The sequence below is a fragment of the Xiphophorus couchianus genome, chromosome 4 (assembly GCF_001444195.1).
Source record: "Xiphophorus couchianus chromosome 4, X_couchianus-1.0, whole genome shotgun sequence".
Classification (NCBI taxonomy): Eukaryota; Metazoa; Chordata; class Actinopteri; order Cyprinodontiformes; family Poeciliidae; genus Xiphophorus; species Xiphophorus couchianus.
This window is the reverse complement of record NC_040231.1, coordinates 23,501,404-23,516,862: the sequence shown is the minus strand read 5'-3', so window position 1 is coordinate 23,516,862 and position 15,459 is coordinate 23,501,404. Positions and strand designations below refer to the sequence as shown.

The 15,459-nt window shown below is 40.8% G+C and overlaps 2 protein-coding genes across 4 annotated transcripts; both read left to right on the top strand.

The window, feature by feature from the left end:
* Window positions 1–333: 333 nt before the first annotated feature.
* mnx2b (motor neuron and pancreas homeobox 2b) lies at window positions 334–4,762 on the top strand. Of its 3 annotated transcripts, XM_028013928.1 has the most exons (4): window positions 334–1,793; window position 2,213; window positions 2,815–2,975; window positions 3,673–4,762. In XM_028013928.1, exons 1-4 carry the CDS (start codon window positions 1,338–1,340, stop codon window positions 4,117–4,119), a joined length of 1,065 nt encoding a protein of 354 aa, XP_027869729.1. In that variant the 5' UTR covers window positions 334–1,337; the 3' UTR covers window positions 4,120–4,762. The 3 variants fall into 3 exon arrangements, with proteins under 3 accessions (XP_027869729.1, XP_027869728.1, XP_027869727.1); XM_028013927.1 differs by lacking the exon at window position 2,213 and having other exon boundaries at window positions 334–1,770; window positions 2,818–2,975; XM_028013926.1 differs by lacking the exon at window position 2,213 and having other exon boundaries at window positions 334–1,770.
* A 3,515-nt stretch (window positions 4,763–8,277) lies between these two features.
* On the top strand, window positions 8,278–15,407 carry atic (5-aminoimidazole-4-carboxamide ribonucleotide formyltransferase/IMP cyclohydrolase). The gene is made up of 15 exons (XM_028013992.1): window positions 8,278–8,481; window positions 8,663–8,789; window positions 8,896–9,039; window positions 9,985–10,073; window positions 10,174–10,325; window positions 11,981–12,137; window positions 12,537–12,662; window positions 12,754–12,861; window positions 12,944–13,029; window positions 13,112–13,201; window positions 13,413–13,538; window positions 13,619–13,711; window positions 13,799–13,981; window positions 14,853–15,008; window positions 15,113–15,407. The coding sequence occupies exons 1-15, from the start codon at window positions 8,463–8,465 to the stop codon at window positions 15,230–15,232; spliced, it is 1,776 nt and encodes a 591-aa protein (XP_027869793.1). The 5' UTR covers window positions 8,278–8,462; the 3' UTR covers window positions 15,233–15,407.
* Window positions 15,408–15,459: the final 52 nt, after the last annotated feature.

The window sequence follows — 15,459 nt, the reverse complement described above, 5'->3', positions numbered from 1 at the left end:
CATTTAACAACAAACATGTTAAACTGATCCAAACATGTTCAGATTGTGAAAATGATTCGTGGTTTAGAACACAGCTTTTCATCTTTTATTTTACACAAGTATGCAGAGCAGATGCCTGCAGGATTCACCCATAAAGGCCCCTTACATGTTATGAAAGACTGCATGTGTAATTCAGTCATTGCCAATCTATGCTTAAGGTCGGCTATCCTTTCGCACAGCAACACAATGAAGCAATTCTGTCATATATTTTTTTCGAACATATGTTTAAGTCATGCAAAATTGATTAAATGTGCAAAATAAATTAGAGATTAGAACATTTGTTGAAGCAGGCTGCAGACATTTGCGACACAAGTGAAGGAGCTTCAGTCAGTGATGTTTGATGAGAATTTGTCAGTGATGCGCCATGAAGAAACATTTCTGAAGAGATTTAAGGCACCCATCACCTCCTGTCATTTCCCCCAGCAACCGCTGAATGAGACTCATCTTTAGCTGACGCCCTTTGACTTTTTCAGTCTTAAAATGGCATTAGTCCACATTAAGCGGGAGGCCAATTAACTTAAGGCCTCCTCTGCCAAGTCATTACGGTTTTATACGATTTGTGTGCAATTCCTGATCGTAAACTTTAATGGAAATGGTATGCCCTTAGCATGAGACGAGACGGAGGAGTTCGCATTAAAAACCCAAATGATGGACAGATTGTTTTCTGAGCAGCTCGAAGGCTGTTTGACTGCATCCTCCTGGTGCTGAGGAGGATTTCCGCAGCATCTTTTCTTTGTGCCGAGTTGCTCCAACCTCGGGAGAGTCACACTGAACATATAAGTGCCCAATCTTCTAATGTAACCCCCGCGCTTCAATACAGTTGAAGGTGTTTGCAGGCGGGACAAGGGTTGAACATTACCTCACTCTGAATGCTTTCTGGGGGGGGGGGGGGGGGGGGGGAGAAACGAGCGAGTAATTAGCTGATTAGAGGCCCGTCGGAGCAGCTCCGCTTCCAGCCAATCCCGGCTCACTCCGGCCCCTTGAGGTGGAGAGGGGCGGCTGGCGGAGAGTCGCATACCTTTGTAGTTTTAATGGTGCAGAGCGATATGTATGAGGTGCGCTTAAGAAGAAAGGATGACTGGTTGCAAGCGCCATAAAACAGCCTTGAAATTGTGATAACTCGTTAATGAATGTTGTTGTTTTTTTTTTTTCCCCTGCTCGCTCTCAGACTAATTTTATGAAAACGTCTCACTGAAGAGGCTTCACTGTCTGCGTGCTGACGCACGGCACAGGTGCGCACCTCCTCAGCTTGTTTTCGTCAAAAAGGCTTCAAAGTTTCATCACTCCTTTAGGACGATATGGAAAAGTCCCAAAACTTCAGAATCGACGCCCTCCTCGCCGATGAGACTAACCGTGGCGGTCGAAACGTTTCCCCGAGCCTGAGCAGCGACAGCCCCGGGGGCAGCCCGGTCTCCTGCCACCGCGCCGACACCCCATCCCCGCGGGGCGCTCACCTTCAGACGGGAATAATCCCCAAACCGAGCGTCCTAAGTTTCCCGCACCCAGGCCTGGCTTCTCTGACGCCGGGCGCCATTCCCGGTATGTACCCGGCACCGATGTATCCACTGAGCGCTCTGGGAGGGCAGCACCCAGCTTTCGCTTACACCGGCTTCACGCAGCTGACACACGGCTACCCGGAGCACCTGAAGGCGGCTGCCATGGCCGGATCACTGCCCCTGGAACACTGGATCCGAGCCGGGATCATGATGCCGCGGATGCCGGATTACACCTGTAAGTATGAGCAAATGAGATTAGTTCCACCCAAAGCGTGAATTTTAAAAATATGGGAGAAAAGAAAACAAACAAAAAAGTTCCAAGAAAAACAAAATAGGGGATATCGCTTATAATGTTTCTGAGACATCGGGATAGATTATTATTATTATTATTATTATTATTATTATTATTATTATTATTATTATTATTATTATTATTATTTACAAAGCATTTTAATAGTTGGGATGTTTTTTCGTTTGGTTTCTTTTTTTTCTTTCTTTCCATCTTTTCAAAGCTGCACAATCTACACTTGAAATAAAATAACCTTTTCTTCTGAATCAATAAATGTTATTTTTAACCTTTTATTTTTCTTACTGTTTGTTCATAATTTAAAAAAAATATCCTTTACTTTTTTAAAATTTATTTTTAAAGAATAATATTTGTATAGCATTTCCTCCAGAGTTTGAAGTTGTAGTGCTCCATCTCTGCAAGCCTCAAGTCTCTCGCAGTACAGTGCGTCTCCATTTTTTTTTTATTGCTTATCCTTGTGTCATATTTTTCATTTTGTCTCATTTATTTCTCTATAAACGCCAACAAGATGAAAATTGTCTTTGTGTGACGAAGTAACTATAAACAAACACCTAAAACGTACTGTAGTTCATCAATAAAACCCCAAAAGCCTTCATTGGATTTTCATTAAGTTAATGGCATGCCTGCGTTTTTATGGCCCGCGCCTGCTGCGTCCCCCCGTCAACAATAAACTGCAGTGAAGCTATTATAGTTAATGATGGCCACAGAGTGCTGGCATATGTGTCCCTGTTCCCACCCACAGCATCACAGTGAACTTCCAATGTCCTTGGTGTTTTATAATTAAGAGAGGTGTCTGTGTTTGTCCCAAATATTTTGATATGGAAAAAAAAATGTAAATGAACCTAAATTTGCTTTGCAACCAACTTCAAATACGTCTTATACCAAAGTTGTTTGCTGCTCTCGGGACAAATAGCAAGAAATTAGTAATAAGTTGAACTATGTGATTGACAACTGATGCTCTTCCTCTTCCAGCAGGCCCTCAGTCCGGCCTGTTGGGGAAATGTCGCAGGCCTCGTACGGCCTTCACCAGTCAGCAGCTCCTGGAGCTGGAAAACCAGTTCAAACTAAACAAGTACTTGTCCAGACCCAAGCGCTTTGAGGTGGCCACGTCCCTGATGCTGACCGAGACGCAGGTAAGACGGCATCATCGATCAGGAAGTTTGGCTTCTGAGCTCCTCGTGTCTCGGGGTGAAAGTCTTCAAACGCAAACACGTTAAAAGGTTCTCGTTCCAGACTGCTGCATGCTATTGCTTTTAAAGTTGACATATGGATTTTTGTGGCTAAATCTCAGGACTTTCCTGCAATTTCTAACGGTTTGTTCTGGCCTGTCACAGCCACGCGAACCTTTGAACAGAGTAACTGTAAAACCAAATGAATTTACAGTTTTAAAAACAAAATCTATATATTGTTTTTACCATAAAAGCTTTGATTAAAATATTGCATGGACTTGAAAACGACCAGTACTTCACACAAACATGAAACTTTATACACGATTTTAACAAGGACTAGATTGTTCATAAATCTAGTCAGTGATGTCAATGATCTCCAACTCTAGAACTATTCTGCTTCATTTCTTTGCGTAAGCTTAAAATGCATTTTGTGTTACATTTTACCAGTGGCAGGGTTAAATGAAAGACGGGACTTTTCTCCAAAGGCGATTTGCGCCAACTGAAAAAAAAAAAAGAAAGAAAGAATGAAATTACATCAGATAAAATTTAGCTCCCAGCAATTTCTTCACAAATTCAATTGTTTGAAGAACAACTGTTGTCATACCAATCTTATTTTTCAGATGTATTAAAAATATCTATCACGTTCCATTTCCCCCGGCAGGTCAAGATTTGGTTTCAGAACCGGAGGATGAAGTGGAAGCGCAGCAGGAAAGCCAAGGAGCAGGCATCCGCCTCCAGCAAGGCGGAGGGGGAGCAGCTCAGAAGTGGAGGAAAAATAGCCAGCGCCAAAACAGACGAGGCCAGACGGGGTTTAAATGTGGACGGCAGACGGGCAGATTACGGGTTGGAGGACAGAGAGGACGGTGAGGAAGACGATGAGGTAGACGAAGAGGAAGAAGAAGAGGACGAGGAGGAGGAGGACGGAAGCCAGCATGGGTATCGCATCACTGTGAGCAACAAAGTTGAAATATCACGGTCCACAGACTTCTTGCAGCACAGCAACAAGCTCGGGTACGATCCCCTCAGCCCGTTCTCTGATGATGAGCTGGAGGGGGTTCAGGTAGGAGGAGGAGGAGGAGGAGACCGGAAGATTGGGGCAGGACTGTGAGGAGACCCCAGGAAGACCCTGAATGTTACAGAGATTTTACCAGGAAAACTGCTCAAAAAGCAGCTGTTTGTGTTTACTCTAAAAGACAGCTTCCAAATCTGAAAATGTGTCTGTTTTCATTTCCATCAAAAAAGGTTTTTTTTTTTGTTTGTTTGTTTTTTTAAGAAAAAAACCCCCACTAATAATTAACACAGCACATTCTGGACAAATTAGTATCTGAATAAAATCACTTTATGTACTGTAAACCTTGTAGCATGTGAAAAAATGAGATTTATCATCCTGCAGATCTGTCACTTATTATTTGTCAAAATCCTGTTTGTTCCACCTGCTGACAGCTGGCGCTCAACCCTGCACACACACTTTCTGTAAATGAAAGATGTAAAGACAGTCTGAGGACAAACAGCTTGTGCTCCATTCAGGAGTCACGAAGGTAAACAGGTTGCATGGTACTCATCACGTGTTGCATTGTTTTAATGTAAATATCACCGTTTGTCTGTCATTTCTAACGTTGATGAATCCGTTCCTGTCACTGACATGGAAGCGAATGACTTTAATTTATTTGAATGATTGCAAAGATTAATTAGAGTCGTATTTATGTCTAACTTGTCTGTGGTACAACTGTGAAATAAAAAAGCGAACGCAACACAAGACTGGAAATTATTCAACACTTTTCACACTCTCGTTCATTTTTCATTGGTAAACAAAATTTTAAAAAAACCCTGATTGTTTGCAACAACAAAATAGTAAAGAATAATGCAATATCCACTGGTATGCACTTTTTAGCCAAACACATCCCAAATCATTTTATGTTTAACCTACAAGTAGGGTGGAACAATTTGGAAAGATATTAATTACTTGGTGGTGTTTACTGATAGCCAAATAATTAAGCTAATGAAGGGAAGTAAAGCCATCAAAAGCCTGATGGTGAGCGGTCACACAGGGCCATTTTTTAACAGCAACAGCACATTTAGTGAGCTGAACTGGCTCAGACTTTTATTGGGCACCAGTGTGATTAAGGAGCAGATTGGTGTACAGCTGATGAGGTGTTTTCACCCCATGTTAGACCACAACCACATGTGAGATCACATGATTTCACAGAAGATCTTGGCTCTTTTTAGCACAAAATAAGTTTCTTTAAAAACTGGAATTGTAGTTTGTTTCCTTGTCCTGTTTTTTCAGTCTCATTGGCAACCCGGAATCAATCACAGTTGTGAATGGAGAATAAAGGATTAAACTATCACGCGTGTTTTATGGAGTGGGAAAAGGCTGAAGGAAATCACATATGCAACATGGCTCTCACAGTGAACATCCACCTGTTAGAAATGTCCAGATTTATGATGAAAATGTTAAAAAGCAAAAAGGAGCATAATATAAACTAATGCTTTGTTTTGCCACTGTTTTGTCCAATCACATTATGCAGTTTCCCTGTGTTTGCACCTAAAACGAATTACTGTAAATCTGATTAACCAGAAACAGTTCAGCTGTCACTTTCATTCCTGCATGGTTGCAGCTGGTTCCGGTGTGCATCATTCATGTGTCTGAATTGAACTACATAGAAACAGTTATTATGAAATCAAATAGTTGAATTTCCCTCTGTAATAAATGAAGTATTTGTTATTCAGCTGAGTTAAATGACTTCTATCATTGGTAAAATGTTCATAGCATGTCCCTAAAAGGACAATTGAGTGTGCAAAGCATATGTATGTACACTATACCTACAAACCAGCTATATACATATTAATTCAAAATGGCTATACAGTGAAAGCAAAGGGGGGCCGCTGTCATTCTTTGACCAAAGAAAAACTGAATCTGATAACATCAAAATTAATAAACATCAATATTTGTTAACGTCATAAATTTACTCTAATGGTGTACATTAGAGTAAATAATGTATGAATTTACTCTAATGGTGTACATTAGAGTAAATTCATGTAAATAAGAGTAAATATCGTAGTGTGGGAGGAAGAACACTGAAGCACACATTTTGTCCACATCCAGCTGATTCAAAAATGTGAGCTTCAGTGTTTGGTTCTGTGACTTTCATAAAGGTACAACTTCTGATTGAAAAATGATTTACAGAAAACAAAGCAATCAAACCGAACGAAGAAGCAAACATGATTTTCAAGTCAAATTGATGATTAAGATAAACTTTGTATTCAAAACAAATTGTTTCAAAAATCCATCTGACTGATTGTTGAATAGTTTGCTCAGTCAAATGTCCCAGCTCCAACGAGAGGATTTCTGAGAATCTTTTTTTTCTCCTTTAACTCAAATTACAAAGAATACCTTCCTTTGCAGACTGGAATGAATCAACCACTGTGTGTGAGTGTGTGTGTGTGTGTGTGTGTGTGTGCGTGTGTGTGTGTGTGTGTGTGTGTTTTAAATTAGGCTGATGAAAAATCATGCAAATCAATAGGACCTAATTTAGCTGTGTGACTTGCCCCTTTGACACAAAACAAAAATCACAGCTAATTGATAAGGCAGGAGAGCAATATATGGAGGCCATTGATCCTATTCATCCTGTAATTTCATCCAAATCCAGGCGTCATGTTAACTAAAAAAAATCCCTGCGCATAAATTACACTTAGTGCTGATAATGCTGTCAGTTTTCTCAACGGCCCTCAGACAGAAGTGCTGACGGCTCCATCGCTTCTTTCGTTTTTGAACCAATAACGCATAGTGAGCCTGTGTTTTACCATAAAAACGTTTCATGGTCTATTGAATCACTCACGTCCCCGCTGAGATGTCAGAGTGGTTACCAGAAACCCCCATTTTCATGGTTACACAAATAAAATTGGCGTCTTTTTGCTTTGTTGGATTATAAATCAGGGGCCCCTTAAAATATTTACACCCCGCGGTTTAATCAATCAGCAAAACGTCGGACTCATTACGTAAATATGAACAGATTGCGCGATCTTTTAGCGTAATCACACGTATTGCTGCTACTTTCTCAAGGCCCTGTCCTGTCACTTAACTAATGGACAAGTACTGCGGGGCCCAATAAATCCACATCTGTCCGACTTAAAACGCTGTTCTAAAGTAGGAAAATGCAGCATTTTTTTTTTTTTACCAGTAAAGTTTATTGAAGAGGCGTCAGCGGGGAGAATATATTCATGGAGCGTCATTTATTGTTGCAGGAAATATGCGTTACAGGTGTCGCGCCAGTTATAATGAGAATGGTGCCAATCTCCACGTCAGCATAACCTTCAGCGCCCGATTATCTGCAGAAACACTTAAACTGGATCAACAAATAGAGAAAAGTAAAGCTGAGGCTCCTTGTTCTTTACATCACTGATTCAGGGCAGCATGACTCGTCAAGTAAAGTCCATTGTTTTTCTTTGAAGTTTCAATCATGTAAAGAGACTTGAAACAAAAATAATTGTATTTATTTATTATATTATGTATTTTCTATATTATGCGTCTGATTAACTGCTGGTCAGATACGTCCATTCGTTCACAGTTTGCGTACATGAGTTATGTCTGCCCTCTGGTGGAAAAATAAAAGAAGACCCTCTCAAAACACTCAAAAGCTATTCAGTTATTTTTTTTTTTAAATGTGGTAATTTTAACTTTTGCTATTTCCATACCTCTGCAACGTTGTTGTAATATATTTTTTTATTGTCACATATATTTATTTATTTATTGGTCCTTGAAATGTTCATGTCTTATGTGTTTTTTTTATTCATGTCTGGTCTGTTTTGTTATTTTTGTTGACTCCGAGCAGATGCAGGTTTGTTTTTTTTTAATGTAAAACAACAAAAACATCATTTATTAATTTAGGTGCAAAATATCAGAGAGACAAGAATATGAGGCTCATATAGAAAATTTTACACTTCATATTCAAAAAACAGAATTTTTGCATAAAGACTTGAATTCAATGATTAAAGGATTTATCAAATATGCATGGAAGAATCAAAGCAACACAGGCTTTGATTATAACATGATACAAAACTAAAAAAAAGAAATCACTTTTTAAGGAGCGCGTCTGGTGACATGGGAGTCGTGAACACAAATTATGAAGTTGTGGCCAGGATTTCTATGTTTTTTCCCCCATGTCTCCAGACGGGCTCCGTAGTCCTTTGCGTAAAAAAAAAAAAAAAAAACCCGCACATTTTCTGCGCTGTTGGTTCGTTTGGTATGTGGGTCTGGCCTCAGATGTGGGTCTGGCCACAGAGGGGCGGTTCCCTGGAGTTTGGAAGCGCTCGATGAATCGGTGAAGAGCTTGAAAACTTCTCGTCTCTTGCTGGTTTTGCTCTTCAGCGCTGACTGAAAGTGAAACAGCCTCCGCAGAAAGAGCCAGCTGGTATCCAGACAGAGCGTTTCCTGACGCCGCAGCAGTGAACATGGCCTCCACGGAGCTCGGTAAGACGTGGTTTTTTTTTCTCTCCCAACTTCCATTCAAGCTTTTTGTCCCCTGATGAAGAGTTTCTCTGCCACATGCGCAGAGCTAGCTACGCAGCTAGCATTAGCCAGCGTGCAGAGCTTTTACTACGCTGAAACACTTACTTTGAACGAGTCTCTGTCTCTGTCGCTGTCTCTGCAGCTCTTCTGAGTGTGTCAGATAAAACTGGGCTGGTGGATTTCGCCAAACGCCTGGTTAACGTGGGCCTGTCTCTCGTGGGCTCAGGAGGCACAGCCAAAGCCCTGCGCGATGCCGGACTGGCTGTCAGGTTGGGAGTTTAGCTGGACTCCTTGGTTGCATTCAAACCCTGTGCTGAGGGCATTTCTTTTTTTTTCCTTTTTTTAAAAAAAAAACCTGTGTCTGCTGTGTGTCAGGGATGTGTCTCAGCTGACCGGACATCCGGAGATGCTGGGAGGCAGAGTGAAGACCCTGCACCCTGCTGTCCACGGAGGCATCCTGGCCAGGAAAAGCGCCTCTGACTCTGCAGACATGGAGAAACTGGGATACAGCCTGGTCAGGTGAGGAGGGAACATTTCCAATATTTAAACACACATTCAGTTTTTTATTTTATTTATATATATATATATATTTTTTTTACCTTCTACAGTTCTTTCACCACAGTGAGGGGGGTTGCTTCTTTAAAAGCAGATGAGAAGCCGTTGCGAGGTTGACTTGAATCAAACAACCTCTGCAACCTGTGGCTTTGAAGCTCTTCACAAGCTCATCAGATTTAATGGCAGTGTGTGCACATGTTATCAGCAAGCACGCGCATTGGATTTGGCATCTTGATAATTGGACAACTGCTGATCATCTTGTGACTCTTGTTTAACTGAGACCAACAGAAAACGATTAAATCGCAGACACACTGCGGGGGCCTCTGGAGCTGATTTTGTGGGGGGAAAATTGTTTGTTTTTTTTGGTGAAGTTCTGTGAAGAGTTTTAATCAAATGCAGTGAAGATAATTATTTATTTCAAAACCAGTAGATTCTGTAAAAAGGGTAATTGGGGAAATTTACTGTATGAGGCTTTAGAGAAAAGTGTCGCAGAGGCCAGTGAAATAAGAGCAATACACACTGAATATTTAGGGTACTTGAACTGACTACTAGTGATTATTATTATATAGAAAGCAAAAAAAGAGGAACTGGATCCGTGATCTAATTGATTTCAGAAATCTGGTCCACATGACTAAAATTATTGAAACATCTTTGTTCCCAAAACTGATGTAAGCCTAAAGGTTTGACTTAAAAGTCCAAGTATTTTTTATATATAAACTTGCATTTTCACTGACGATCAATAAAACAAAACGAGGAAGCATTTCAGAGATCCAATGTTATGATGCTACCCGTACGTACTTAAGCAGTTGAATGCTAATTCTGGTTATTTGTGAATGGATGAAGCTTGAGTATATTCCTGAGAAAATTAGTAAACTTGTTTTTCCGTTTCTTTTTTTTTTTTTTTTAAAGAGTGGTGGTTTGCAACCTCTACCCTTTTGTAAAGACAATCTCAAGCCCAGATGTGACTGTGGAGGGTGCCGTTGAGCAGATTGACATTGGTAAGTGAGAGCCTTCATGCAGTCTGTGTAAGATTTAAGGTTTTTAATAAAACCACCAACAGTTGTCATGTAGAGGTCTGAACTTTTCGTGTCTCTTTAGGCGGTGTAACTCTGCTGAGAGCAGCAGCTAAGAACCACGCTCGCGTCACCATTGTGTGCGATCCGGCTGACTATTCGCTGGTTGCCAAGGAGATGGAGAGTTCAGGAGACAAAGATACGACCCTGGAAACCCGCAGGACTTTGGCCCTAAAAGTGAGGCATTTTCATTTTTCCCCCCCAGTATTTTCCCTTGCCGTGTTTAAAATGCAGAAGTTTCTAATTGACTCAAGTTTTGACACATGTATGAAAAGTCATGCTTTGTTTTTCTGTCCTTCACTACAATATTTTTTTCCAGATTTGTTAGAAACTTTTAAAGAGTTTTTTTTTTTTTTTGCCTTTCATTTAAAACAAATCATTTTTAATTGCTTCTAAAATCTGAGATTCTTCTAAATTGGTCTTGGTTTAATTTTGTTCATTAGTTTTTATTTTAATAGGAACTAAATTATGTGACAACAGAGTTTTATGAGGCTCATAGACTCTCTTGGAAATACTAGAAAATTGTGTGATTTGTTTTTACCATTCTCCATGTCTTTACTAATGGGGGGGGAATAAAATTGAGAGTGGGGACTCTCATGTCACCAGACGTGCTCCTTAAAAAGTGGTTGGGAGCGTAAATTTTTTTTTTTTTAGTTTTGTATCATGTTATAATCAAAGCCTATAATCACTTTTCTCAGTGATTTAGAAATAGAATTAAACGTTATAGCCTCGCAGTGGGGAATTTCAGCTGTAACAGTAACAACTGCGGCAGACTGGCGACCTGTCCAGGGTGAACCCGCCTCTCACCTGAAGCGTTAGCTGGAGAGAGGCACCAGCACCTCCTGACCCCTCTAGGGACAAGGGTGTTAGTGGATGGATGGATGGATGGATGGATGGACAGTAACAACTGTGACTGTGCAGTCAGGACAAATTTACAAAATAAGAGACAGATAATAGAATAATTGGATTTTAAAAATGTGCAAAATGAGTACGTATATTTTTGTATTTAAGTTAGAGATAAGAAAAGCAAATTATAAGAAAATCAAAAATGCCAGCTGTGCAAACAACAGCAGGGTTGTAAAAACCTCTTGAGAACAGTGGTGGTTATAAAGTCTGCAGGAGGATCTACAGTGACGCTCATTTGTACCTCCAGGATGCAGCAGTCTGTCACTGAAGGAGTTCTCCAGTTCAACACTACATTAACTATTTTTTTCCCCCTTGAAGTTCATTTAACTTTTTTCAAACAATTGAATAAATTTGCAGTTTTTCGCAAACGCTTATACTTGAGTTGCATTTGCTTGAGTAAACTCCAATTCTTATACACAAATCTTCTACAAATCCAAAAGTTACATATTTCAAAATTGAGTTCATATATTTTGAGTCTAGATGCCGAAGAGCACACTCTGAAACTGGAAGATCATTTGATCATTGTTTTGTTTCATTACTTCTGGAATTTGCAGCCAAGGCTGATGACATGAAAGCAATTAAATGTATGAATTTCTTTTGTGTGTGCGTTTGACTTGGAATTGGTCAGGGGAAAAAAAATCCATAGAGGGTCATATGATGTTTTTTCTTTTTCTTCTTCCTTTGTGTGTGCATGTGTAAAGGTGTTGGTCAGAGCAGAACAAAGTCCAGAGTAAACTTTTTATCACAGGTCACAGCTTTAGCATTTCAGGCACCTGAACTTTAACCGTAACTGATTGGTGAAGCTTGCAGACACAAATACTTTCCTCAAATTTTACTCTAGGTGGATTAGTGGCAAAAAGTGAGTTTTTAGTCAAATTCTTAAATGTGAACTGGGCTCATGCATGTGTCTTTGATTCCCTCTCCAGGCCTTCACACATACAGCGCAGTATGATGAGGCCATATCTGACTACTTCCGTGGGCAGTACAGTCGCGGAGTGTCCCAGCTGCCCCTCCGTTACGGCATGAACCCCCACCAAGCCCCGGCCCAGATCTTCACGCTGCGCTCCGAGCTCCCGCTCAAGGGTACAGACGCCTCACAGACGGCTCAGCTGACTGGAATATTTTAATTTAAAATTTAAAAGTGTGAAAACCTGAACACAATGCAAGTTTCTCTGTGATTACTATTAATGTGGATATCAAACTTTGTAGTTTTGATGCGTCAAAGGAAAAGAAAAAACACCAAGATTCGATTGCTGTATTTTTTTCAGTTAATAAGTAGAAACTCTTTTTGACCTGCCAACTTTAATATAATTGAAAACAGATTATCTTTTGCAAACTAGTGCTCCTTTTCATATTATAAAACAATGTTCTCAGCGACGTGAACATCATTTCCTATCTGCAACAAACTTTTTGTTCAGATGAAAATATTTTTTGAAACATCTGCCTGGGGGTATGAACAATTTTGAATTTTTTATCCTTCAGTGGCAAATGGCTCTCCGGGCTTCATCAACCTCTGCGACGCTCTGAACGCCTGGCAGCTGGTCAGAGAGCTGAAGGCCGCCCTCGGCGTGGCTGCTGCCACGTCCTTCAAACACGTCAGCCCTGCCGGTGAGACGATGACACACTGCCGCTCCTCAATATGTCGGAGGAGGGATCTGTGCTGCTTTATCTGCATGATTTTTCCGCCTCCTCTCCGCAGGAGCTGCAGTAGGAGTTCCTCTGAGTGAGGAGGAAGCCAAAGTGTGCATGGTCCATGACATGTTGAAGGATCTCACCCCTCTGGCCACAGCGTACGCAAGAGCAAGAGGTCAAACAGGCTGAGTGTTTATTAATGTAAAGTATTTTGTGTTTGAATCTCTATGCCATTGACTTTAATGAAATCCTTCCAGGCTCAGACCGAATGTCTTCTTTTGGGGATTTTATTGCTCTGTCGGATGTTTGTGATGTCCCTACAGCCAAGATTATATCCAGAGAGGTGAATGAAAAAAGAAATGAATACGAGTAGTTGATTCTTATTTTCAATTTAACGCCGTTTGTTTCGCTCTGGTGATTTTCAGGTGTCAGATGGTATCATAGCTCCTGGTTATGAGGAGGAGGCGCTCAAAATTCTTTCGAAAAAGAAAAACGGCAACTACTGCGTGCTTCAGGTGAACATGGCACAAGTTTCACTAAAGGAGACAGTTTAACTCTGCTTTCCTCAAGTCTGTTAATGGAGAAAACGGTTTTTACCTTCCTACATAATCAAAGGAGTTACACAAAAACACTGAAGTAAAACCCGGTGCTGCGTTTGCTTCAGTTTAATGCTTTTTCCTGTTTAACAAAATTGATTTCTTTTTTCACCTTGTTCCTTTCTTCCAGATGGATCCAGAATATGAGCCTGACAGCACCGAGGTGAGGGTGCTGTTTGGCCTCTACCTCAAGCAGAAGAGGAACGGCGCTCTGATCAACAAGGAGTTCTTCAGGAATGTTGTTTCCGAGGGTTCGGTGAGTCTCTGCGACGCACCGCTGCTCACCTGCACGGCCTGAACGATCAACTCTAACTGCTTTCTGACCTTAACCACAAGCTGACTGAGGACGCCCTGCGTGACCTCACTGTGGCCACCATCGCTGTCAAGTACACCCAGTCCAACTCGGTCTGCTACGCTAAAGCTGGACAGGTCAGTCCAGTCAGGAAGGATGTATTGCATTCTGAATGAAATGATCCGACTCGGTGTTAATTTTCCACTTGCCTGCGGTGTGTCCAGGTCATTGGCATCGGTGCCGGTCAGCAGTCTCGTATCCACTGCATGCGGCTGGCCGGTGACAAGGCGGACAACTGGTGGCTCAGACACCACCCTCGTGTTCTGAGCATGAAGTTTCGCAGTGGTGTGAAGCGAGCCGAGATGGCCAACGCCATCGACCAGTTTGTCAGCGACACCGTTGGCGAGGTGAGGAGGAGATGACCACCGTGTTTCTGGTAGCTCTGCTCTGCCTGCATTTCATCAGTTCAGAAGTGTGTGTAGCTGTGCAGAAAGAACAGAATGCAATAACAAAATCAGGATTTCGCTGCAACAAATAATTGTTGTATATGATTAATCTATTGATTATTCTGACAATTAATCTGATAAAAAAAAATGGTGCATTCTGCAGATTAGAAATCCATTAAAAGATGCAAATAAAAATATATTTATTTCTGTATTTAAAAATGGAATTGAACGGGGTTTTTTGCCTACATTGCAATAATTGCATTCCTTTAGCTTCATTGTTTGTAGCAAATTATGCAGTGAAAATAATACGTCTAACATAAACGTGCTAAACACCCTTTCTGCTTGACTTAAAGTCAATTCAGTGCAGGGCTGATCTATTTGAGCGATTTTAAAAGTGGATAGCAAAAGGTAAAAGTTTTTTTTTCTTCTTTTTTTTTTTACACATTTTGAACCAGGTTATGTTAAAACTGTCATAGTACATATCTGGGTAGTACATATTTACAAAGATGGGGTTTTTTTATCTTTAATGCAAAATGTTTTTTTGTTTTGTACAGTTTTGGCTTAATTACTGCTCTGTGTGTTCTTTCAGCGAATTACCCTTTTGATTCTTCATAAACCTTTTAATGATTAATCGATTACTAAATTAGTTGATGATTATTTAAATAATTAATTCATCCCAATTAATCGTTTCAACCCATTTACAACTTCACCCAAACTGTGAGACCAGCAGCAGAAAACAGAAGAGTGTTTAGTTTGAAAGATTTGTGGTCTGTGACCAAAACGGGAATTGATGTTTGTTTCTCAAGGTCGTATGTGTGTTTTGTGCTTGCAGGGCCCAGACCTGGATATCTGGAAGTCCATGTACGATGAGGTACCGGAGTTTCTGTCGGCTACTGAAAAGAAGAACTGGATCAGCTCCCTGCAGGCCGTCACTGTCAGCTCTGACGCCTTCTTTCCCTTCAGAGACAACATAGATCGAGCCAAACGGGTAAATTGCACTCTAAGCATGTACACGCTCTTTAGCATGTGTGAAAGTCAGCCCAGTTTGCAGGCTAACCACCTCTCATGTCTCTTCTTTCTGTCTGTATGCAGAGCGGTGTTGAGTACATTGCAGCTCCTGCAGGCTCTGCTGCTGATGAGGTTGTGATTAATGCCTGCAATGAACTGGGGATCACTCTGGTGCACACCAGCCTGCGACTCTTCCATCACTAAGCATTACCAACGTTTCTGATACTGAGACATTCCTACTGTTACCATTGGAGAAGTGTAGAAATCACTACTGATTTGTTTTTGTAACATTAGTTGCGCTCTAATATGGGGGAGCAATAAAGTAGCTGTGAATGTTGAATGTAGGTCATTGAAATAAACTGCTGAGTAGTATTGTTTTTATTCTTGTGGTCTGTTATCTTGCTTCTCAAGTTTTTAACTTGGTATTCAGT

Excerpts from the sequence above, each read along its gene's own strand:
- atic (XM_028013992.1), top strand. Across the intron at positions 12,862-12,943 it reads AGCGTACGCAAGAGCAAGAG|GCTCAGACCGAATGTCTTCT; the intron begins GTCAAACAGGCT and ends AAATCCTTCCAG. Across the intron at positions 13,712-13,798 it reads GCTACGCTAAAGCTGGACAG|GTCATTGGCATCGGTGCCGG; the intron begins GTCAGTCCAGTC and ends CGGTGTGTCCAG.
- mnx2b (XM_028013928.1), top strand. The coding sequence starts at position 1,338 with ATGGAAAAGTCCCAAAACTTCAGAATCGACGCCCTCCTCGCCGATGAG. Across the intron at positions 2,976-3,672 it reads TGATGCTGACCGAGACGCAG|GTCAAGATTTGGTTTCAGAA; the intron begins GTAAGACGGCAT and ends TTCCCCCGGCAG.